This window comes from Emys orbicularis, chromosome 2, assembly GCF_028017835.1.
Source record: "Emys orbicularis isolate rEmyOrb1 chromosome 2, rEmyOrb1.hap1, whole genome shotgun sequence".
In the NCBI taxonomy this organism is placed as follows: Eukaryota; Metazoa; Chordata; order Testudines; family Emydidae; genus Emys; species Emys orbicularis.
In genome coordinates, this window is record NC_088684.1 from 112,931,844 (window position 1) to 112,957,435 (window position 25,592).

At 43.5% G+C, this 25,592-nt stretch overlaps 1 protein-coding gene across 1 annotated transcript in view; it reads left to right on the forward strand.

Moving 5' to 3' along the window:
* The first annotated feature begins 1,315 nt into the window (after positions 1–1,315).
* Positions 1,316–25,592, forward strand: part of MYLIP (myosin regulatory light chain interacting protein) — a 29,043-nt gene continuing 4,766 nt past the window's right edge. Inside the window, exons 1-3 of the mRNA XM_065398857.1 lie at positions 1,316–1,417; positions 2,973–3,163; positions 25,078–25,263. Of these exons, the coding sequence (XP_065254929.1) occupies positions 1,316–1,417; positions 2,973–3,163; positions 25,078–25,263 (479 nt within the window). The remainder of the gene's footprint in view (positions 1,418–2,972; positions 3,164–25,077; positions 25,264–25,592) is intronic.

Genomic DNA, 25,592 nt, shown 5'->3' on the forward strand with positions numbered 1-25,592 from the left:
TTTTCCACTCACAGACTCAGATGAGTCATTTTAGCCTAGAAATAAGATACCAAAATACATTTTCATAATTGTATATTGTACTCTTAAATGAATAATTCTGAGACAGTCCTTGCCGTTGGCTTTTGCCTCAACCTCCTCTATCACTACCACGCAGTGCTGACAGGAGGGAAGGGGAAACAATTGTACTAGGGCCCCAAGCTCAGAGGATCACCCAAATGTAGTAGCATCTGAGTAAATAAAGTAAAATGAGAGGGGATGTGGTCACAGCAAACATGATGTACTACAGCCCAAAAGTTCTCTCACCGGGCCTGCCACCACATCCAGCCTGGTCACTTTACACAGCATGGCTGTGGCCAGACACCTACTGCCAGTGCAGATACATTCCCAGACCCACCAGCAGAGACTCCAGACTGAACTCTAAAGCGGATTGGACTAATTTGGGAAAAATCCCTTATTCCAGAATAGAAGTGTCCACACAGGCCGTTATTCACGACTAGCTATTCCAGAGCAACTTCACAGGAAGACAAGCTTTTAGGCTACCTCTATGCTACAGACCCTATGCCAGCCCAGCTATGTCGGCACAGCCAGGTAGGGTAGAGGCAGCCTACACTGCCAGAAGGGGGTTTTCTGTCTGTGTAGGAAGGCCACCACCCAGAGCAACATTCGCTCTGGCGAGAGCCGCTCACATCCATTGAGACAGCTGCGTCCACACGAGAGGGTTGGTGGCACAGCTGGGTTAACAGAGGTGTGAGTAAACTTCTAATACAACCAGCTACAATGTTTAAGTGCAGCCCAAGCCTCAGCGTGGCTGCTCCCTCCTTGAAGAGGTTTAGGACAACCTGGCTGCGTGCAGACTCAGAACCTCCAGGGCCTGTCATTGGCGGGGCCAGGCGGCTCCTTCCCCTCCCTCCTGGGGCAGAGCCCCATAGGGCGCAGCAAGCCCCACCCCTCTGTGGCCCAGCAGGGGGCAGCAATAACAAACCGCCGCCGTGCCACCGCGGTCGCAAGAGAACCTCACTCTGATTGGCGAGAGCGACTGTCTGCAGCGATGAGAGACGCGTTGTGATTGGCCGGCTGTTGCCGGTCGGCGGCGGAGGCGGGGAGGCGGAGCGGATATATGGGGGGGTGCCCGCGCCGGCGGCCGGTCGGAGCGAAGCAGGCACTAAAGAAGCGCGACGGGAGTGCAGGGCAGAGGCGGCACCGGAGGCTAGAACGGACGAGTGGCCGGGGGGGGGGACCGCGGCGCACTGGGCAGGGTGTGTGGCTCGGTCGGCAGCGGCTCCGGTGTCCGAGGCGGGGGCCGCGCTGGCGGTGGATGTCTGCCCCAGCCATGCTGTGCTATGTGACCAGGCCGGACGCGGTGGTGATGGAGGTGGAGGTGGAGGCCAAAGCCAACGGCGAGGACTGCCTCAACCAGGTGAGCCGCCGCCCCGGGGGCTCCCAGCCGCGCGGCTCCCCAACGGCCCTTGAAGCCGCAGCCGTTGCGGAGAACGCGACCAACCCCGAATCCCGCACCCCGGCCCCTCCCTTCGCGAGGTGGGGGCTGCCCCGCGCGGGGCTCGCGCGCCCTTAGCTAACGCTCCCCGGCGCGCCCACCGCCCTCGACGGGGCGGTTGCTGCGCGGGAGAGGGGGGGCAGGAGGAGCCGCTGGTGCTTCTGCTGCTTTCCTGCGGCGCGTCTCCCCGTTCCTCCTCCATGTTGGCCGCAGAGGCTGCGGCGCCCTCGGATGTTCGGTCTCCCCCGGGAAGGGACCCCGCGGGGTGGGGAGAGGCCTCCGCGTCTCCCCTCCCCTTGCGGCGAATTCGTCCTTCCCAGGCGCAGGGGTGATGGGGCGGGGCGGGACCCCCCTGCGCATGGAGCCCACCCTGACCCCGGCTTGTGCTCGGGGTTCCCCCCGCGTGGCACCGCAAACATTCCCCTAAGCATTAGACACGTGGCCGGGAGGGGGCTACCCTGGTGTCTCCGATCTGCCCGCCCTCCCTGCCCCAGCTGAACCCTGCTGCCTGCTCAGTTGACTCCACGTTGCCCAAAATAGCCAGACCTGGGTCACTCCGCCTGCGTTAGGCACCTAAACAAGTGGCCTGGTTTTCAGAAGTGCCCTTGGCTTTCTTGGGAGTTGCTGATGCTCATAAGAAGGGCTGTGCTGGGTCAGACCAATGATCCATCTAGCCCAGTATCCTATTGTGCAGGCAGTGACCAGTGCCAGGCGCTACAGAGCATGAACAGAACAGGGCAGTTATTGAGTGATCTGTTCACTGTGGGTTCCCTTGTATCCAGTTCTAGCAGCTGGCAATCAGAGGCTAGGGACACCTAGGCTCTGAGCATGGGATCGCTTCCCTGACCATCTTGGCTAATAGCCATTGATAGAGCTATCCTTGGTGAACTTAACTAATTCTTTGTTGAACCCTGTTGGCCTTCATGATATCCCCTGGCAATGACTTTCACAGGTTGACTGTGCCTTGTGTGAAGAAATACTTTCTTTTGTTTGTTTTTAAACCTGCTGCCTACTAATTTCATTGAGTAACCTGGTTCTTTGGGGGTAAATAACATTTACTTTCTCTTCACCATTCCTGATTTTATAGATCTGTCATATCTCCCCTTAGTCATCTATTTTCCAAACTCAGCATCATAGAGAATCAAGTCACTCTTACTTAGGTGCCTAAGTTTTGGGGAAAAAATAGTGGTAACTCCTGTGATGTGTGTTTGGACCAACAGAGATGATTCCTGTTTTTATTGCCATTTCATATACATATCTGTAGGTTGCCATCTGAACAGCTTCTTTAATGCTTTGCTTAGTTTTGATGACTTCTTACTGAAAAGTGATTCAGTAAGATAACTTTATTATTGGAGTGTTGAGGTTTTGTAATGTGTGTGAGCAGTTCTAAAAAAGCTACACTTCTGTGTTTGGGTGATGGTTTTGGTATTAGCTATGTTGTAGATCCACTTGTACAATACTTCCGTTTTTGTTATAGGTATGCAGAAGGTTGGGGATTATAGAAGTTGATTACTTTGGACTGCAGTTCACTGGCAGCAAAGGAGAGAGTTTATGGCTGAATTTGAGAAATAGGATCTCCCAGCAGATGGATGGACTAGCTCCTTACCGATTGAAACTGCGTGTCAAGTTTTTTGTAGAACCACATCTTATTTTGCAAGAACAGACAAGGTAAAATTAATCCAATCTTGAGTCAACTTCATTTCACATTTTCATGTTCTGTAATTTAATACTGTAAAGTAGCTATATGTTGTCTGTATCAATCATTTAGTACCTCTTATATTCAGCTTACTTGCTTTTGAGCTGTGTATATATAGCTTGCTGTGAAAACCTAACCTGACTTTAAATGTATTGTTCTGTCTTTTTGGAGATTGAAGAGGAATGGTGCTACTGTAACTTATTCATAATATGTAGCTAAATATGAGAGCTAAGAACAGCATGGTTAATTCCATACATATTTAATGCAAGTGAAAGAAAAATACAGGAGGTAGCATGTGATATTTATATTGCGTTTGCATGCCCGGTAGTAACCTCTCTTCCAGCATGTTACTGCAGGTCATTCTAAACTGCTTGTGCAGGAAGTTGTTTCTACCACAATGCCTAAACTTGCTAAACTTCTCTTCGTCTAGTGTCATATTACAATAATTTTCAAACAGCTATAGGTCCTCTCTCAAGCTACAAAAGGAACAGCTGTTTTGCTTCTCCTGTAGAAGACCTACTAACAAAGCACAATAACTAAATTGATGATAAATTACATTTCAGAAAAATGCATAGTTGCCAACCTTTTGGGTTCCAAACTCCTGCAAAAATAGTAATGAAGTCTTATTGATTTTAATTTACACTAGAAAATGTGTCACATCTTTACTTGACGGGTCAATAACTTTCTTCCTTTTGAACTAGCAACATAAAGCATTTGTATATTTAATTTGTCAGCCATCAAGTTCTAGTGTTAGATGGCGGCCATAAACTGATGAACTTGATCTGAAAACAAGCAGCACAAAAAATTATGATGTTCTGCTGTCTTAATGTGATATTCAAGTTTATGACCACGAGTATCCCAGGATTGTCGGGTATTTCACTTTGTTTTACCAAAAATGTTCAGCTAATTCATTTGTACAGTGTGATTGGCGATCTGATCTGAATGCTTATTACACAGGAGAACTACATATTAGGCATGTCCTTTCCCCCTCTTTATGATGTATGAAGACCTGAATTTTTTTCTTTTTAAAAATTTGTGTTTTATAATAGAAATTCAGATCCTTTCTATCTTGGAAATTGTTGGTCATCCAGAGATTTAGTGAAACTGCTTGACAACTTACTGAAAATAGAGCAGTTGAGAGGGGAAGGCGTTTGAGAGTGGTACTTTAGTTTACATATTGAACTCCAAAGAACATTTGAGAGCAAGAGACTCTTGTATAAAGATAGAATACTCCTGGGTATTCAGTTAAGGTGTGAGAGCTCACAGCCTAAAGCCTGAGAATCTCCAAGAAGTCCTCTATAACAAGGGAAGAACTCGCTTGATGTTCTTGATATTTCTCTGGTTGAAAAGACAGGAAAAAATGTATAGACTTCCTTTATAATAAAAATGCACAAACTTAGTTGTAACTGAGGGCTTGTCTACACTCAAACGTTACAGTGGCCCAGCTATGGTGCTGCAGCTGTGCGCCTGTTATACAGTAGTGTAGATGCTTGCTACAGTGATGGAAGGGATTTTTCTGTTGATTTATCGTTAATTCACCCCCTCGAGAGGCGGTAGCGAGGTTAACAGAAGAGTTCTTTCATTGAAGTCATAGCATCTATATCAGCACTTAGGTTGACTTAACTACGACTCTCGGGGTAGCTAGGTCAGCCTAAATTTTAGGTTTAGACCAGGCTGGAGACCACCTATCTTTGTTGTGTAATTTACACAGACAAACTTTTTTGCACTCACATATTGAGGTATTTTTAAGCTTTTAAGCTGCATCTGCACTAGATAATTAAACTACTAACTGAACTGGTGGGGTTACAATAGTGCAAGCTGCAACACTATAGGCCATACTAAGCAATGCTCTTTTGGATATACACGGCACAACAGCACCCTTGAACTGCATAATGTCTGTTTTTCTTGTAGTCACATTTCTGGTTTAATTCAGTTAATTCCAATATTTCTGTCCTGCAGAAAGTACTACATGTGGGCTCTGAAGGCCAGGAGCTACAGCCTGGTACACATTTACACACACAAACTGCAGATGCCATGCCTGTTCTCAGGCCTGCATGGAATAAGGGGAGGACATTGAGGAGGGAGAGCAGGCCAGAAGCTTGTCTGAGCTATCACTGAATAGTGAGCAGGTGCACTGGCATGTTTGGAGGTTCATTTGTACCATTACAACTGCTACACCTTGTTTCTTCATTGATCATTGCAACCAGGCAGATAACACAGGGATGAATGACTTGATAGTCAGCCTTATTCAAAGCAGTTGTGTAAATACCTGTCCATTGTTGATGATGATTTTGTATGCAAAAATGTTATTGGTGTCAACCACAGTTTTGGCCATTTAACATGACAATTCTCCAGTGTAGATAAGGCCAGGAGGTCTAGCTTGTACCACATTACATACTGCCTCTGAAGTTAGCCCGTGTTCTTCACACCTCAACACCATGACATATGCAGATCACAGCATTGGATTTTCCTTTAACTAAATATCATAATTGTTTTTAAATTGCAAAAGCATGTTAGCTGTAAATTACTAGACACTACAATATTGAAGAGCCGGAGTGACACAGTTGCAAAAAAGTGTTTGAAAACCCCCTTTTTGAATGGTTTTAAAGACAGAACACAAATTGACAATTTTACTGTTTCATTAGAAAGATCTCTGTATGGTAACACTTATGATTCAACTTAGAGGCCTGGTCAGTGCTTAGAAGTTATATTGACCTTGCTTCATTGCTCAGGGCGGTGAAAAATTTGGTGCTCTGAGCACCATAGTTAGGTCGCCCTAACCCCTGGTGTGGATGTAGGAAGGTTCCATTGACCTAGCTATCACTTCTTAGAAAGGTGGATTAAGTACATCAAGAAAAGCCTTTCATCGATGTAGGAAGCGCCTGCACTGTGGCTCTATAGCTGTAGTGTAGTCATGGTCTGAGTGCTTAGTTTAGTGTCTAATTTTCATGTCAGTTAAGTATTCAAAACAACGTCTATAAAATAGATGCAGAAAGCTGTTTTGACTGCTGAATACTAGCCTCTTTTTTGCCTACGTGGAAAATAGTGTGACTCTTAAATATTTTCTGCAGTCTTTATTTTTCTTTGCATTGCTGGGCTTTCCAGGGCATAGCAGATTGTGTTAATTTGTCTAACCTTTACGGCCATGAAACAGCTTCCATTAGTTAAGTAAGTGGGGGTGTTGCCTGAAGTATCTTATGCCTGCTAACTTTTTCTTCCTTTTTAAGAGTGGGGAAAAAGTTGCTTTTATTATTGGTGCTCTAGTGTGGGTTTCAGTTTATTGGCTGGCTGTTGGTTTTTTAAATCTAAATCCTTCGTTGTGGTGAATTATGGCTGCAAAGTTAACCAGTCTAAACTTGTATCCAGTGAAATAAAAGGTAAAATGGATCAATGCAGGCATAGATCTATTGAAATAATATGCTGTGGCAACTCAAATTTCACAAGCAAGTCTTCTCAGACCTATAGAAAGGAGCAGGCCTATTTCAAAGACCTATGTTGTATACGTTTCCAGTCTTTGAGGCTTCAAAGGTGTCCTTTGAGTAGGAAATAAATTCCTTTGAGAAAGAGAATACCTTTTCATTTTATCTGAAACATTACCAGTTTATGTTCTAACACAGTTTAAAAGACATTTCCATCTTTTGTGGTTTTCAAAATATTTTTTTGCATTTGTAAATAGACATTTTAACAGATGGACCAGGCTTTGTTAAAGCAGTTTGTGCATTAGAATAACCTATGCTGTCAAGTGATCACTTTAACAGGGTTCTTGCTCCATTTAATTTGAAGGAATCCGGGTTTAAGGAGTGGTGTTTGCTGTATCAAAGAACTTGCTATAAAACAGTTCTCTGTAAGAGAAGGCAAATGGGATTTTAGAGTAGGGAAGCAAATGGGTTTGAAGTTGTGATCCAAGATGATTGGCAGACTTCAGAAGTTTTAGCTTTATACTTTCAGATGGGTTTGTTAAACTTTAAAACCTCAAAAGTGACTAGGAGTGGCTCTTTTGTTCTTGTTTTAGCACTGAGAGGCTTCAGAGGCGGCTGTATGGCTCCCTATGGTAAAGTAATGGTAATGTAACTTTAGGTCATTGACTGCGAGTAACCCCTGACTAATAGCTACTAGGCATGTCTAACAAATCAGTGACTGCTGCATTGGAACACAGCCCAGGATCTGAAGACATTCAGTTCCTGATTGGCTTAGAACTCTTGTCTCGAGGCAGAAAGTTCTGCTTTTGTGGTTAAAAGGTTTCTTTGTGAAACAAGTACAAGTAGCAAAGAAGTCTAGGAACTTGTCACCTTCATAACAATAAGCAATGTTTGCCAAACTGTGTGAAGGGACAAATTGCAGTAAATAGTAATACAAAATAATAAAGCCGTACATTTCAAAAGGAAAAGTCTGTTAAGATAAACTCAAAACTTGAGCCCATATGTACAAAATGTGCATTATTTATGAAGTATAGCATTAAAATTAATTTTAAAGTAAAGATTATTCTGAATAACATAAAGCAAGCTTCATTTTTATTTTTTAAGCTCTTTATTTAGGAAGGTTTAAACAAGCTTACGAATCCTTGCCTGGTAAATATCAGAAACCAAGCTATCATTACAACAGTTCTCTTTTGTATAAAGAGACATTATACAGGAATTTAATCATCAAATCTTTCTATTAAACAGGGTGTTACCATATTAGAGTAAGCATTTTCACAACACCTGTATTGTTTCTAGTGATTTTATTAAATTGAATGAAATCTCTATATACACTTATTTAAGACAAGGCATGTCTATCAAATGTTAATATTTAAAAAAAGATGGGTGTATTTTGTCTGAGTATTGAATAAAAGGTAACCAAATATCTAATTATCAGTCTGCCCTCTGTTTGTTGGGTTAATTGGTGTTCATTTTTCCATAACCACAACCTCCCATATTTTTTTTGAACCATTCCTCTGTGGTGGTCTGTTTTTCTTTTTCCAGTATGAGGCTGTCAATAGTGGAGCAGCTATTAGCAGATGAGACCAATTCTTCTTTTCCTTTTGTGTGACCAGTTCCACTAGGAAGCCCCAACGGGATTACCAAAGGAGTCTTTGGTAATAAATATCCAACAATTTGTGATATTTGGTTATGGATTGCATCCCAGTACTCTAATGACTGGACATTGACCACTGGATAAGCATAAAATCTTTCACTATAATTTCTCCAGCATTTATTTCCTTTTTATATTTTTAACCTGACTGATGTGAGGTACTGTTGGAACAGTATCTGAAAGAAATTTTATTGTGTTACTGAGGTCTTTTCCAAATCAAACCCCATTCCTCTGGGGTAATTTGTCTGTCCACATCTTTTTTCCATTATGTAATATATGGACACTTAATTTTGTTAAGAAAGCTTTCTGCAAAGATTGATGTAAATTAGTTGTTTTGTTTCCTAATGGACCAGAAGCCATCATTTCTATTAAAGTTAGCTTTCTGTTTAAAACAGGTTTTCTAGAAAGCTGAGAAACATAATGCCTGACTAAAATAAACTTTATTAATGTTATTTCAGTAACCTGACACTGAGACAAAGTAGGTTATATAATTTACTTGTGTGACTGGGTTGAAAATCAGATATTCATATACAGCTCTTGGCACCTTTTTGTCAAACTGACATATTACACTGAAAAGTCTAATGAATTAGCATTTAAAATAGCTCTGTTTTACTTGCTTGAAAACGGTTTTGTTAAAAAAATATGGCATTGCCATATTCCATTGAGGAGTGTTTTGTGTACTTGTGTATTTTTTAAATATATGTATAGTGACTCAGGAAGGAAAATGCAAAATAAGCATTCTGGTTTAAAGACCAGTACAGTGAACTGCTTCATTGCCACATTACCTAGTTGCACCTATGGGCTAATTTTAGTAAGAATGGCTGATTTGTTGATGTAAATTTATAGCTATTTTAGACATTTGATTATATGGGGGGGTAGAGTGAGGAAATGGCCAGTTTCTCGCTTATTTTACATAGTAACACTGGTTGCCCATGGACTTGGATTTAGATATGTTGCTCTCTTATTTTATAAGAGCAAGTAAAAGCTAACTGCTGCCATTGTTTGTTGAATGCATCTAATTGTTTATCTGAAGCTGAGTTGAATAGCTGTTAGTAACCTTTCACCTACTTTTACAGAGAGCAAACTAGGATTGCGATACTGGGAAATATAATAGGAGTACACCAGGTGCAGAATTTTAGTTTCTCATATCAGGTGACTTATACTGGGTCATCTTGGGGTAGGTGGGCCTTATTTTTTCAGCTTTTCAAGTGGTGATTTTTCAGCAGAATAACTCCATTTTGAGAGAATTCGACTTCATAGTTCAAATTCACCTCATGCAAGGAGCTGCAAATTACATTTCAGTATCCGTGAGAGGGCCCCCAGGTATTGGAGCAGTTTAGCCCCCAAAGGACTGGCAGTATTTCTACCAGGAGCACAGTAACTGGAGGTTCCAAGAGATGCATGTTTCTGGTTGTGCCACCTAGTTTTTGGGAAACACTGGTCATCTGTTGCCTCTCCCACCACAGAGTGGAGATTGCAGCTCATTTTTTTTTTTTTTTTTTTGGCTACCTCAGCCTCATTTCCTTGTAGGCACCATTCAGCCGGAGCATGGAACAAGAAAAGGATTAAGACAGCACTGTTGGACTGTTCCCATATTTACCTTACTAGACTAAAAAGATTTTTAATTATCTTTGTATGCAAAAGGAATATTTTGAAGTCAGAACTTGCATATTGAGTGTGAACTTTTTTCTTGAAGGGAAAGTAGAATTTCAAATCTGACTTAAAATCTGGAATAGGTACAACTATACTTTCTGTGGGCTGCTGAATTTTGCCCCGTCTAAATTTCATTATGGTTCCTAAGTACCTGTTTCTGTTTGCAACAGCTGTCACTCCAGGGACTCTGCATAAATCACATATTAAGGGAGGAATAGTAGGCACAACATGTAGATTTGTGTTTGTGATTAGGATTGGTAGTTTTCAGTACCCCTAAAATTGTTACTTTTTCATACTGTCGACCATTCATACAAAAATCCTTGTTGACCACCTTTTCTGCATCAGTAGTATTGCTTTTTTACATTGAAAAAAATAAAGTGCTATCAAAAAGAAAAATCTAAGCCAGTATGCATTTGATTCTGAAATTTTTTTCTAAGGCCTGGTCTACACTATGGGGTTAGGTCGATTTAAAAATGAACGCGTCTACACAACCAACCCTGTTCTGTCGACCTAAAGGGCTCTTAAAATCAACTTTTGTACTCCTCCCCGACGAGGGGAGTAGCGTTAAAATCGACTTTGCTGGGTCGAATTTGGGGTAGTGTGGATGCGAATTGACGGTATTGGCCTCTGGGAGCTATCGCAGAGTGCTCCATTGTGACCACTCTGGACAGCACTTTGAACTCCGATGCACTAGCCAGGTACACAAGGAAAGCCCCGGGAACTTTTGAATTTCATTTCCTGTTTGATCAGCGTGGCGAACTCGGCAGCATAGGTGACCATGCAGTCCCCCAGAATCGCAGAGCGTAGAATGTTTCTACACTCCCTCTATCACCTCCATCCCTGAGGTTATCGCAGATTAGAAAGAGAAAAAAAACGCACTCTCGATTACCTGTTTTCCAAGCTCATGCAGTCCTCCTGCACTGATAGGGCACAGCTTAATGCATGGAGGCATTCAGTGGCAGAAGCTAGGAAAGAATTAAGTGAGCGCAGAGAGCGGAGGCAGGACGCGATGCTGAGGCTAATGGGGGAGCAAACGGACATGATGAAGCGTCTGTTGGAGCTGCAGGAAAGCCAACAAGAGCACAGACCCCTGCTGCATCCACTGTATAACCGCCTACCCTCCTTCCCATGTTCCGTAGCCGCCTCATCCAGATGCCCAAGAATGTGGGGGGGAGGCACCCAGCCACTCCACTCCAGAGGATGGCCCAAGCAACAGAAGGCTGTCATTCAAAGAGTTTGATTTTTAGTGTGGCTACAATAAGCAATGTGGCCTTGTCCTTCCCTCCTCCCTCACCCCACCCAGGCTACCTTGTCCATTATCTTTTTTTTAATTAATAAAGAATGCATGGTTTCAAAACGATAGTTACTTTATTTCGAAGGGGGGAGGGTGGTTGGCTTACAGGGAATTAAAATCAACAAAGGGGGTGGGTTTGCATCAAGGAGAAACACACAACTGTCACACCGAAGTCTGGCCAGTCAGGAAACTGGTTTTCAAACCCTCTCTGATGCTCAGTGTGCCTTGCTGTGCTCTTCTAATCGCCCTGGTGTCTGGCATGAAACGATTGTCTGCCGTTGCTTTCACGGAGGGAGGGGCAACTGACGACATGTACCCAAAACCACCCATGAAAATGTTTTTGCCCCATCAGGCATTGAGAGCTCAACCTAGAATTCCAATGGGCAGCGGAGACTGCGGGAACTGGGGGATAGCTACCCACAGTGCACCATTCCATAAGTCGATGCTAGCCACGGTAGTGAGGACGCACTCTGCCGATTTAATGCACTTAGTGTGGACATATGCAGTTGATTTCTAAAAATCGACTTCTATAAAGTCGACCTAATTTCGTAGTGTAGACATACCCTAAGGGTTTGTGTATGCTGCTAAAACATCAATAAAAATAATATGAAAAAGATTAGGGCAATATAAAAGAGACAAGATTAAAATAAACTAATTTTAATGTCATAGGTGCTTGGCCAGAAGCCACTTGGTACTGTTGTTCCATCTGCCTGAAATGCTTTATTTGGTCAAAAAAGCCTTGGGAATCCTGAGTCCTGTCTGGGCTACAATTAGCTAGAAATGTCAAATTGAAGACGAAGGGCTTCTCTACATGAGAGTAGGCATACTAACTAAAGGTGTAAAGCTAATGCACATATATTAGTGCATTAAATCCCTGTGTGGATCCTTGCATTCAGAAGTAAAGTAGCCTTAATTCCAAGGATCAAGCTACAGCAAACTAAGGCCATTTTACTTCTAAATGAGAGCATCCACTTTGGGGTGTAATGCACTTTAATGTATGCACCTTAACTTCACCTTTAGTTAATTCTCTTAGCTTTTGTGAGTTATCCTCTATGGACAAACCTTTAGATACTTTGCAATTCTGACAGTAATTCTGTAGATTATATTTTGAGGTAGTCTACCTTATATCCAGAAATATCCTGGAGCACCTGGCTTCATTCTCAAACAAAAATATTCATACTCAAAACGGAAGACAAGCTTTAATATCCTAAAACTATACAATCTTGGGTGCATTACACTGGAGGCAAGAAATTTTGAATGATTGTCATGCAGGAATACTACAGCTAACCTTGAGAGGAGGATTTGTCCTGCACTGCAGAGTAGTAAAAGATTAAACTCTTTAACGTCAATATTTTCCTATTAGTGTTACAGCCTTATGTGAATCCAAGATGGCAGCCCTTCGAGGAAGGTGTGGGTGACTTTCTGTTACTGCACTGGAAAGCAGTTTTCTGTATACAAGGGATTTCAGAGTTGTTGTTTTTCACAGGCTTAGTAATGTCAGAAGTGTGCCAATGTCTGGGAGATATCAAGATTAACACAAACCATGGTAAAACTTCATTTAAGAGTGAAATTTTGCATTATGAAGATTTGCTGTGGTTTTTATAGAGGTTTTAAGGTTGAAGTGAAACTGTACAACTGGTTCAGAAAAATAAATTAAAGAGCTACTTGTTTGAATCAGTCACATGATACAAGAGAAGCAGGAATCTTAGAACTCCTAAAGTACTGACTTTTTTTGTAGCAATTCTAATGAGACTAAAGTAGTGTTTTTCCAGCATGTTTCTAAGTGTTAATGTATCCTTGCATAACTAAAATGTTAAAATATAATGTAGCCATGAAACTGTCAATGACTGTTTAATTCAGTTTTAATAAACTGGTTGAACTGAAATAGTTTATGGCAATCGGTGCAGTTTGTTTAAAAAAACTGAATAGAAACCAACTTAAAGAAGGCTTCGGTTTTTGAATTATTGAACTATTACAGGAATGCTCCTTGGGACTGCCACTTCATTTTTATCTTGACTTTCCAGTCAGTATTCTGAATGTGCTGAATCTCTCTGCCTTGTTGAACAGAATGTCCTAGAAATGAATGCATTGATCTGAAGAATTGAGCACCTTTTTACCTGAGAGAGCCACCTGAGAATGCCTATCCAGGGAATTCTTGAAGGAGTCTTACTTGGGATATTGAGAAGGCAGCTATTCACTGGCTTTTGGAGATCCAATAAAAGCTGTGTGCTCAAACCCCAAAACTACGGTAGTTTGCAGAAATTTGGCTAAATGCCTCCTGGTAGTTAATCTCAATAATATGGCTCAAGAATGCTACAGGCAGTCCATTCAGCCCTGCAGATGAACTTTGCAGAATTAGGAGTCTAGCTGTTAAGTCAGGTTCCCAGAAGGGGACATTCCAGTTTTACCTTGAATATGTCCAGGAAAAAAACAGCTCTTCTAGTTCACAACTCTTCATGTAAAGTAACACACCAACATTTTAATTTGGTGATCTGCCCTGGGTAGTATCAGCTGACTTCACCAGATTCTGTGGTTCTGGTTGTTGCATGTGTATCAGGCAACTGGAACCGAGATATTGATTAAAATTGACTGATGAAAATGACTTTGGGGAGTGTGAATGGAAACAGGTTGTATGAAGAGAGAACACTGGTCAAAATAATTAGCATTTTAAACTTTGAGTGCTCTGTAACCACTGATTAATTAAAGCCTTTAGAAATTTTTCCATCCAATTTTGCTTCCTTTCTGCTCCATTCAAGTGTCCTTTTATAAAAATAAAGGTGAAAAAGCTACAGTGGGCTTTTATCTGAAGTATTTATCTGGCCCCCATTACCATGGTATCTGAACACCTCACAACACCTCTGTAAGCTAGGGAACTACTGTTATCTCCATTTTATAGATGATGAACTGAGGCACAGAGGCCAAGTGACTTGCCCAAGGTCGCATTGGAATTCTGTATCTTCCCTGCATCTTCACTTTTTAGGCTTGATAGGTCTTTAGCAAGAGAAAGTGGAGGTGGTTTTAGAACAGTTGCCGCTCTTGTAGTTGCTTCTCTAATTCATTTCTATGTGCTGGAGAAATCTTGTAGCTTTTTCAGCTTCCTGTTAATGTCTGTAGGGCCTTTTCAGTAACTGTAGAGATTGTCTTGCTGTTTTTCCTGTATAATCAAAGTGCTGTCAACTGCACAAAGCACACTGAAATTTTTTTTTGCTTTTTTCAGTTGTAATCTTGTCACTTGCAACTATAGTAGGAGTAAATTTTTTCAGGCAGATGATGTTTTCAAGTTTGCGGTATCCCTTTAAATGTATCTGATACATTAATCAAAGTATGTTCAAAGAGCAGTAGTATGCAGAAATGTATGAACATTTTCATTTTTCTAATCTGGGGGGCAAAGTTGAACAAATGATTACTGATAGACAGCTGTCTTGGCCAGAGCAAGTCTGAGTAGTTTAATTTAGATAACCTGCATTAATTGCTCTTTAAAAGTTAAATATATTGTCAGATTGCATGCATGTGGCTAAAATTTCAATTTGATATAACCCCTACAGTTAAACATCTTGCAATTTTTTTATAATGCTTCAGTTTTTTTGCTCGAGGTAAACTGTAAAGCAAAAATAAAATTAATTTTTTGCTTTTTCTTTCATGATTCATAAGGATTGCTTTATAAAACTATTTGGTATATCAATTCTCACTCTGGTGTGTGATGGTACAGTCAGATTGAAGACTAAGCATCTCTTCTCTTCTCAGTCCCCCCCTGTTGAGGGGGGTCGGAGGAGGAAGAGAGCTGCAACTCAGGTTGCAACTCATCACCACTCAGGCCTTGGCTAGCTCACATTATTTTTAGTCTTTACGATATTTTATTCATTAGGTAACTTTCTCATTCTAACTGTAGCAAATGTGAAATCTGCTGCTCCGTGCAGCAAATTGGGTGGCAAATGTGTAATGATTACCAAATGTAAAAACTTACCTGACTCAGCATGTCTAAAGTTTAATAAGGTATGGATCTGGTGAACAAATTAGCTGAAGTAATGAAAATGGATAATTCTTCTCAAATAAATGGTCTAAAATAAACGTCAGCAATTGTTTAGCAAGATTAGATAGGTTTTATGTTCATCTCAAAATGCAGAAAATATTTAATTCTTAAAGATCAAATATGCCATTGCATAAAACTTTCACTATTGAAATGGAAGAGCAGAATATAGATTCCCAAATAAGGTCTGGTCTACACTGTAAAATTAAATCAACCCAGCTACGTCGCTCAGGGGTGTAAAAAATCCACACGTGTGAGTGATGTAGTTAAGCCAGCCTAGTCCCTGTGCAGACCATGCTAGATGGGTGGAAGAATTCTTCAGTTCACCTAGCTACCCCTCTCAGTGAAGTGGATTAACTACAGCAACAGGAGACCCCTTTACGTCACTGTAGTGAGAGTATATACACTGAAGTGCTACAGTGGCATAGTGTTGTAAGTGTAGACATAGCTTAAGGCCTGGTCTACACTGAAAAGTTAAGTCAACCCAACTACATTGCTCAGGGATATGAAAAATCCACACCCCTCAGCAGCATGGCTACGCTAGAGGGTAGGTCGGCTTACGCAGCATTAGGTTGATAGAATTCTTCCGTTGACCTAGCTACTGCCTCTTAGGGAGTTGGATTACATACCCTGACAGGAGAACTCCTGTTAGCGTAGTAGTGTCTACACTGAAGCGCAACAGTGGTGCAGCTGTAGTGTTTCAAGTGTAGACAAGCCCCAAGACTTTCAGCATGATTGTCACTGTTGAGATGTAACTACAATGATCACTTCAGTCCCTGTTCCAGACTTTGGAGTGGCTCAGCATCTTACTTCAGGATGAGTCTGCTTTAACATCCAAAATATGGCAGATTAGTCCATGATCACATTGATTTACATCACCAGTTTTAACTGATTTAAATTGGCAAGCAGGAAACCGTGACTCTTAATCTTGTTTTGCATTTGTACTCTGTAGTTAGTTTCCTGAAGTAAGGTTGATTCTCATTGGTTGGTAACCCTTAAAACATGTTGATTTGAAATGAAATGTAACCTTTATGCTAAAATGTACTTTTGCTAACAAGGAGGATACAGTGTATCTACACATTTAAGCAGTTAGAGCTTAACATTCATTTGTTCAGGTTCTTAATTTTTCCATTTTTATTATGTTAGAAAATGAGTGAAGCATTTTCATATTTACTTGATTAATTTTTTTACATGAGACTTGTTTCAAGCTATATGTGGATGGAAAACTAAATTAAATGCACACGTAACCCTTCTGCCCGTCTGAGTTGGCAGCAACAAGGGCCGGGTTCAGTATCTAGGGGTTCTGTTTCAATAACACAATGCAAAACCGGCTCGAGCCCCCACCCAGTGACTTGGGACAATTACAGACCACCCCCCAGGCACCTCTAAGGCAATACTTGCCTCTCACAAGCACAAAGTCTGAGTGTAGCAAAATCCTTTTAATAAGGGAGGGAAACAATGTGGCATTATGTTGGGGAAACACCACAAACCGGATTCATAACACAAATCATGAGCAAAAGACATCCCCCCTAAGTAAGTTTGGCAGTGTCCTTTTCCCCTTAGGGTCTTAAGTCCAGCAACCCAAAAAATCACCCAAAGTCCCAAAAGTCCAACAACCCAAAAGTCTGTCCCTGGTCAGTGCAGTCCCAGAGTTCAAAAGTTTATCTACGGAGTTTTACCTCCCAGCCTGGGGGGGCAGCAGTGTTAAGAAGGGGCACCTTACGTGATCAGAGGCCGACTGCCCCGCCTCTCCATGGGGTTCTGCTGCAGCCTTCACAGTGAGCCGCTCCACCAGCCATCCCGTGAGCCGCTCTGCCAACCACTCTGCTCCGCAAGCTGCTCCAGTTATCCTGCAAACTTCTCTGCTCCACCAGCTACTCAGAAACATATCTTCAGACCCCCCCCCCCCCCCCCAGCACTCAGTGATTTCAGCTCTTAGTAATTTTAGCTCTTTAGTGATTTCAGCTTGTAGTAGGGGAGCCTCAGTGCTGGTGCACCATTGGCCCAAAGTGAATCCAGCAGCAGCCTGTAGACTCCTATTGGAATTAAAATTAGCTCTGATATTCCACAGTAGGGGGGGAGAGAGGAGGTGCAGTTGGTATTTCGGGCCCATACCATCAGGTACAAATACCTGTCCCCAGCCTCTCAATTCACTGGGTTTTGGAACCCATGTCCCTTGTCTAGCGAGTGCTACTTAGTTGATGGCGAGTCGCTCTGTCATAAAACAGTTTCATTGTCCTTGGTTCACATAATCAGGGTAACAACACTTTATTCTTCCTGCCCCAATAACAGAGCAACTGGGTATCCCACAGCAGCCAAAGTGACCATTTGGGCTCATGCTAGACAGGGTGGGTGTGCCTATGCAAACCAGATCAGCCCCTGAAGTTCTTTTCCACAACTCACCACCAGATGTCAGGGTAGAGCTCATCCTGACTCTGCTTACACACACACACCCAATATTTTTTTTTAAATTTGGTTTTATTCATTCTATAAAACTACCTTCAGTGTGCTGGATACATAAGATAAAGTTTATCAAACGTGTTTTGCTTTTAAAACTGTTTTGTTAAACAAAGGAAGTATCTGTTAGTGAATTGAAATTGTGGTTTCTGGTCATCAGGCCCTTCAAGATTTTAGAACTAGAACATCTCATCTTCACACCTCATTTTTATTTATAATTCAGAATATTAAAACAGGCTTTCCTACTTTTTTTTCCAATTCCCCTTTAGTTTATTCAAAGTTGAGAAACCAGTCATTGAACTGAACTGGTTGAAGAAACGGACATGAAGAAAATAGTCTCTGCACCTGCAGAAGAGACTACTGTCAAAAGCTGTTTTAGCATTTCAAACTGATTCCTGGTGCTTAGTGAGTGAGTGCCACCAGTTCAGTCGTTTGACTTCTTTTAAAACAGCTGAAAATATGTACTGCTTGAAGTTTATTTTCATGTACTGTAAATTATTTTAATAGCTTATAAGTAGTTTAGGTCTAAATATAGGTTGTTCTTCGAGAGATGTCCCTGTGGGTGCTCCACTCCAGGTGTTGGTGCGTCCCTGCACCTTCGCTCGGAGATTTTTCGTAGCAGTACTCCTACTGGCCACGCATGCGCAGAGGCTGCCCCTCGCTGTGAGTCTAGGATAATAGTACGCATGCGTGGCCAATCTCCTCAGTTCCTTCTCTACCGTCCCCGGCCTGAGACGGAGCTCAGCAGACTCGTTAGGAAATCCCTCACTTTCTTACAATTACCTGTTATAGTAGTTAGTTTGTTGTCAGTTCTTGTTAGTCTAGTTTATTAGTTCTTTATCTGTAAAAAAAAAAAATTTCTCTCAGCCGCAGCCGCTTCTACCATGCCTGGCTCCACAGGCTTTAAGCGCTGCTCTAAGTGCAAGGATGCTATCCCACTCTCTGATGGCCATTCTCTTTGTATAAAATGCCTGGGGGAAACACACATTCCCCAAAAATGTGCCCACTGTACCAAACTCAGTTCCAGGGCACGAAAGGACAGGGAGCTCAAATTGAAACTGCTCCTCCTGCAGAAGTCTCTCAGGTCAGTTTCAGACCCAGCCCCCGACTCCGGCTCTACTGCCCGACACAGCCCCCCTGCTTCAAAAAACCTGAAGAAAACTTCAAAGAAGGGGCAGCCCTCTCCAACAAGGAAGTTGGTGAGGCACAAAAGTGCCTCAGGCAGGTCAACAGTTTCCCTGCCTGTGTTTCCTCGCCTCAGCACTTTTGAAGAGCCGGGCTCCTCAGGCACTGCAGGAAAGCCGCCTCAGGTTGCGGCGGCGGCACGAGGCTCCGGTGCCGAGGCTTCAGGCTTTCAGTTGCCTGCCTCGTTTATGGCACCGTTCGGCACCGAGATGGACGCGGTGCCGACATTTCCCGCCCTGGCTGACCCTCAGCGGGCTGATGTTGCCCCCCCGGCACCTACCACGGCACCGGCAACCGCGGCACAGACTGACAGGGAGATCAAAGGCAAAACCCCTGCTCAGAGGAATGTTCCCTCAGGGCAACTTCCTCCTCCACAGTTTTCACCTCATTCAGGAGCCTCACCTCTTCAATTTACTCAGACAGCAGATCTATCGGTGTCACCTATTCTGCAGTCTCCCCTGATGACTGCCTGTTTTTCTCCAGTGCATGACTCAGGATCAGAACAACCTTCCTCCAGTGAGGAGGAAACTGATCCACAGGCAGTTTTTTCTCCTGATCAAGGCTCCCACACCCCAATCAACAGGGGTTACAAACAAATCACCTCAGCCTGTTATCAGGATCCTGCCCCATGGGGAGTGAACCCTTGGATGGCACCACCTATGCCCTACCCACCACCATGGCAATGTTGGGCACCATGGGTATCGTACCCACGAGAACGCATGCGCTACGGCACTTCGACCAGGCGCAACGCCGGTTTAGCACCGCCACGTGATGGATCTGCCGGTGACATAAGATACCAGGCAGCACCGTCACACTCCCAGGAGCAACTGAGTCCTGCTCCTATTCCAGCAGAGCCCGACGTAACGCCTGAGGAAGCCTTACTTCCCCTTCCTCCAACACCGTCGGATGACTATGCAAAATTCCAAGACCTCTTTAAAAGAGCTGCCGGTGACTTAAAAATTAACTTGGAGGAAGTCACTGAACAACAGCATGAGCTAACAGACATCCTGCAGCCCTCTTCTTCCTCTAGAGTGGCATTGCCAATCAACATAGCCCTTTTAGAACCCGCTAAATCCATCTGGCAGAATCCAGCCACAAGCCTACCTACCTGTAAACAAGCGGACAGGAAGTATTTCATCCCCTCAAAGGGCTCTGAATTCCTTTTTACCCATCCGGCGCCAAACTCATTGGTAGTGGACGCAGCGAACCAGAGGGCCAAACAACAGTACGCCCGCTCCACCCCAGCCAACAAAGACAGTAAACGCCTGGACCTCTTCGGCCGTAAAGTATATGCATCCTCGACGCTACAGTTTCGCATAGCTAATTATACCGCAGTCCTTGCAAAATATGACCACAAAAACTATAGTAAGTTCATGGATTTTATTGATCACATCCCAGAGCAGAAGAAACAACAATTCACAGCTCTGGTTTCCGAGGGACAAACCATATCACGCACCGCTCTCCAAGCGGCCCTCGATGTAGCTAACACTGCAGCAAGGTCGACCGCCACAGCAGTGGTCATGCGACGGGGTTCATGGCTCTCTTCCTCCTTCTTCCCTCGAGAGGTCCAGAGCACCATTGAAGATCTTCCCTTCGACGGGGAAAAACTTTTTGCCTCCACCACAAACGACATGCTTCATTCGATGAAGGACGCAAGAGCAACCCTCCGGTCCCTAGGCCTCCAGCCACCTGCGACCAGAAGACGACAATTTAGATACCAACCTTATCAACGACCACGCTACCCCGCATTTACACAACATTCCTATAGACTGCAGGAACAACAGCAGCTGCAACAACGCCAAAGACCAAGATTCCAACGTCGTCGTCCTAACTCTACAGGGGCGCTGCAACCCCCTCCAACTAATAGGCAGATTTGAAGCATTGGTCGAGGGTTTAGAAAACAGCGTTCCCACTTCAGCCGGCACACCTATCTTTGGACACCGCCTACGACCATTCTCTCATCAATGGCAACAAATTACATCCAACAAATGGGTCATAGAGGTAGTTACAATTGGATACGCCATCCCCTTCCTCTCCCTCCCTCCCACCCACCCACCTTCCCCATCCCTCTTCAGGGACCCATCTCACGAGCAACTACTCTTCCAAGAAGTGCAGCATCTCCTTCAACTGGGAGCAGTAGAAACTGTGCCAGAACGACACAGAGGGAAGGGGTTTTATTCCCATTATTTCTTAACAGAGAAGAAAAATGGGGGATGGCGACCAATCCTCGACCTCAGGCGGCTCAACAAATTTGTCAAAAAGCAAAAGTTCAAGATGGTCACTCTCACCACTATAATCCCAGCGCTGGAGCAGGGCGACTGGTTTTCAGCCCTCGACCTACAGGATGCCTATTTTCATGTGACTATACACCCGTCCCACAGACGATTCCTACGCTTTACTCTCGGCTCCACACATTTCCAATACCGGGTTCTCCCCTTTGGACTGTCCACGGCCCCCCGTGTTTTTTCCAAGATCCTAGCCGTAGTTACAGCCTACCTCAGAAAACAAGGGGTCGTAATATTTCCTTACCTAGATGATTGCCTCCTCAAAGCTTCAACGTTCGACGAAGCTCTCCGATCCATACGACTTACCATCGATTGTTTCCTATCTTTAGGCCTGCAAGTAAACAAAAACAAATCCACATTATACCCCACTCAACATCTGGAGTTCATAGGGGCATACCTAGACTCCCGGACGGGGTTGGCATCTCTCCCACCAGCCCGCTTCAATTCTATAAGTCAACTGGCCACAACGATTCGCAACAGTCCCCAGGTGACTGTCCGGGACTGCCTACAAATACTAGGTCACATGGCCTCGTGCACCTCCGTCGTCCAAAATGCACGTCTACACATGAGGTGCTTCCAAGCGTGGTTGGCCACAGTGTACAGACCGAATGTGCACCTTTTAAACAAGACTCTCTCCATACCTATCCGAGTCAAAGATTCTCTACAGTGGTGGACAATTCACTCCAACCTCTGCTCTGGAGTCCCCTTTCTTCAGCAGGCTCCATCCCTCATACTGACGACCGATGCATCTCTGACAGGATGGGGTGCACACATGTCTCACCACACAGCCCAGGGGCTTTGGTCTTCAACCGAGTCCTCTCTCCATATAAACGTCCTAGAACTTCGAGCCATTCGCAATGCGTGCCGTCAGTTCCTGCCACTGATCAAGAACCAACACGTACGCATAATGACAGACAATATTGCATGCATGTTCTACGTGAACAGGCAAGGGGGAGCTCGATCCCACTCTCTGTGCACAGAGGCTCTGAAGCTCTGGAACTGGTGCATTGCGAACAACATCCGGGTATCAGCGGCCTATCTTCCCGGAGTGATGAATACCACAGCGGACGAACTAAGCAGATGTTTCCCGTGGGATCACGAATGGGAATTAAACGAGCACACCATTCACAACATATTTCGCATTTGGGGCTACCCAGAAATAGACCTCTTTGCAACTGCAAAAAACAAGAAATGTCCCAATTTTTGCTCCAGAGCAGGGCTAGGCAAACATTCCTTGGGAGACGCATTCATGATCCCATGGAACCAAAACTTACTCTATGCGTTTCCCCCGATACCGGTTCTGAACAGGGTCCTGATAAAAATACGAACAGATGGGGCCAAGGTGCTCCTAATTGCCCCATCATGGCCCAGACAGCCCTGGTTTCCGTTTCTCACCAAAATGTCGATTCGACCACCAATCCCCTTGCCTCTCATTCCGAACCTCCTATCACAACAACACGGCCGTTTTCTCCACCCCAACCTACCCATGCTCCACCTCAAAGCATGGTTCCTCCATGGTTCTCCCAAAACGAACTAGATTGCTCTGAACAAGTTCAGAGTGCTCCTACATAGCAGAACACAATCTACTCGCACCACCTATCTATGTAAGTGGAAACGATTCACACACTGGTGTTCAACTAAACAACTTAGTCCCACGTCAGCATCTCTTCCGCTCATACTTGAATACCTATTGGGCCTTAAGCAATCCGGCCTTTCTTCCAGTTCCATCAGGGTCCATTTAGCTGCTATTACAACTTTTCATGACAAAATCGATGATACTTCTGTATTTGCTCATCCGATCACCAAGCGCTTCCTCAAGGGACTACAAATCCTATACCCAGACATAAAACCACCCACCACTCCGTGGGACCTTCATCTAGTTCTATCTTGCCTAACTCAGCAACCATTTGAACCCCTAGCCACGTGCTCCCTTTTACACCTTTCGATGAAAACAGCATTTCTAGTGGCAATTACCTCCGCCAGGCGGGCAGGAGAAATAGCAGCTCTTATGGCAGACCCACCATATACGCTATTTTTCAAAGACAAGGTTACCCTCAGGTTACACCCCAATTTTCTTCCTAAGGTACACTCGTCATTCCACATTAATGAGCCGATACACTTACCAACCTTTTTCCCGAAGCCACATGCGAACTCATTCGAAGCCTCAATGCATACACTAGACGTACGTAGGGCCTTGTCCTTCTATTTGGATAGAACCAAACCTTTTAGAAATTCTTCCAGACTTTGTCTCCATCGCGGAGCGTCCCAAAGGTACGCCTATTTCTACCCAGAGACTTTCGAACTGGATTTCCCAGTGCATCCGGTTGTGCTATCAGATAAAGAAAGCTACACCTCCAGACGGCATCAGAGCACACTCCACTAGATCTATGGCTGCCTCTGTAGCATTCTTACGCAAAGTTCCCCTGGCTGATATCTGTAAAGCAGCCACCTGGTCCTCTGAGCACACATTTGTTAAACACTATGCCCTTACTCAAGGCCCTCTATCTGATATACGTTTGGGCAGGGCTGTACTATCAACGGCGTTCCTATCAGATCCGAAGTCCCTACCTCCTTAAGATATACGGCTTTTAAGTCACCTGGAGTGGAGCACCCACAGGGACATCTCTCGAAGAAGAAGAAGAGGAGGTTACTCACCCTGTGCAGTAACTGACGTTCTTCGAGATGAGTGTCCCTGTGGGTGCTCCACTACCCACCCTCCTCCCCTCTACTTCGGAGTTGGGGTAGCCTCCGTTGTAGAGAAGGAACTGAGATTGGCCACGCATGCGTACTATTATCCTAGACTCACAGCGAGGGGCAGCCTCTGCGCATGCGTGGCCAGTACGAGTACTGCTACGAAAAATCTCCGAGCGAAGGCGCAGGGACGCACCAACACCTGGAGTGGAGCACCCACAGGGACACTCATCTCGAAGAACGTCAGTTACTGCACAGGGTGAGTAACCTCCTCTTGTCAATTTTAAATTGATTTAAGTCTGGATTTTTTAAAAATTTGATTTTTATCCATCCTATTTTTTCAATTGTTTAGCCAACATGACAAATCCAAATGTAAAGGTCAGAGGTTAAGCCCAGAACAGCAATAACTGGCTGAATAAATAGGCTTACAAAGTAAACATAGTATATGTTTTCACAGCACTTTTGTGGGTTTTTCAAGTATTTTTCACTGGATTCTTTCAGGCTGGGGGAAATCACACCACCTCTCTAGGAGTACCATAGGAGAGCTGAAGAAGTGAGGTTCTTACCCACGAAAGCTTATGCTCCCAATACTTCTGTTAGTCTTAAAGGTGCCACAGGACCCTCTGTTGCTTTTTACAGATTCAGACTAACACGGCTACCCCTCTGATATAGGAGAGCTGTTTGTTTTGAATAAACAGGGAAATCTCCCACAGATTTCTCAACTGTAATTTCACAGAACTGCATGTGCTGATTTATGCTTAGTATTTTACAATATTCACTTCATTTAACTATGAATGATAGTAGTGCATACTGAAGTAAGGCATATTTATTTAGAAATGACAGTTCAGCAACATAACTACATGGTAGCCTTTTACATGCTATATGAGTGCTTTGTTTCTTTAATCTGTATTTCTCACTTGATGAATGTAACATTTCAGATATTCACTGATGGTGAGAATTTTTTTAATGGCCTTAAGATATTAAAGTATTTGCTCTTTTTGGATTTGCTGGACAGTTCAGTATTTAAATGAAGCTGCTGAAATTTTTTAATGTAGGCTGGCTTTTGAAAAGATAGCATAATCGTTAACAAAACCAAGTCAGTTTTCTAACTCTGATGCCAGAACTATTTGGTATTTAATATGCTCAGTGACCATTCTAGAGTCTCAAACAATTATTGACTTCTATGCTAGTCAAACTTTTTAAAAATAAGTAATTTTCTTGCAGGCATATGTTTTTCTTGCATATAAGGGAGGATCTTTTGGCTGGTAATCTTCAGTGTTCTTCAGAGCATGCCATTGAACTTAGTGCATTGTTGGCTCACATGAAGTTTGGGGATTATAACCAGAATACTGCCAAGTACAGCTATGAAGAGTTGTGTGCAAAGGAGCTCACTACTGCCACCTTAGAAAGGTAAGTAACTGCTGTAACTACTCGAACAACCAGTGACAAAAGTTGTTTAAGAATTTAAATTAGTAAATGATGATGTCTGGTTATTTGGTGCTAAAATTTAAGTGCAAGTAGTGTTGCAAAAAAAAAAATCAAAGCTAGTGTAAGTCAGCTATTCTTTGAAAGGAAACCAAACTCTAACCAGAATGTTTTTAATGAAAGTGGCCCTACATATCTGCTGCGTTTGTAGACGGTAGTGTACGTTTCCTTTTTTGGAAATAGAAAGCGGTAACTGTTTAAATTTTCCTTGATTCGGAAGTAAAGGCAGGCTAAATAGTCTGATCAGGGTAATT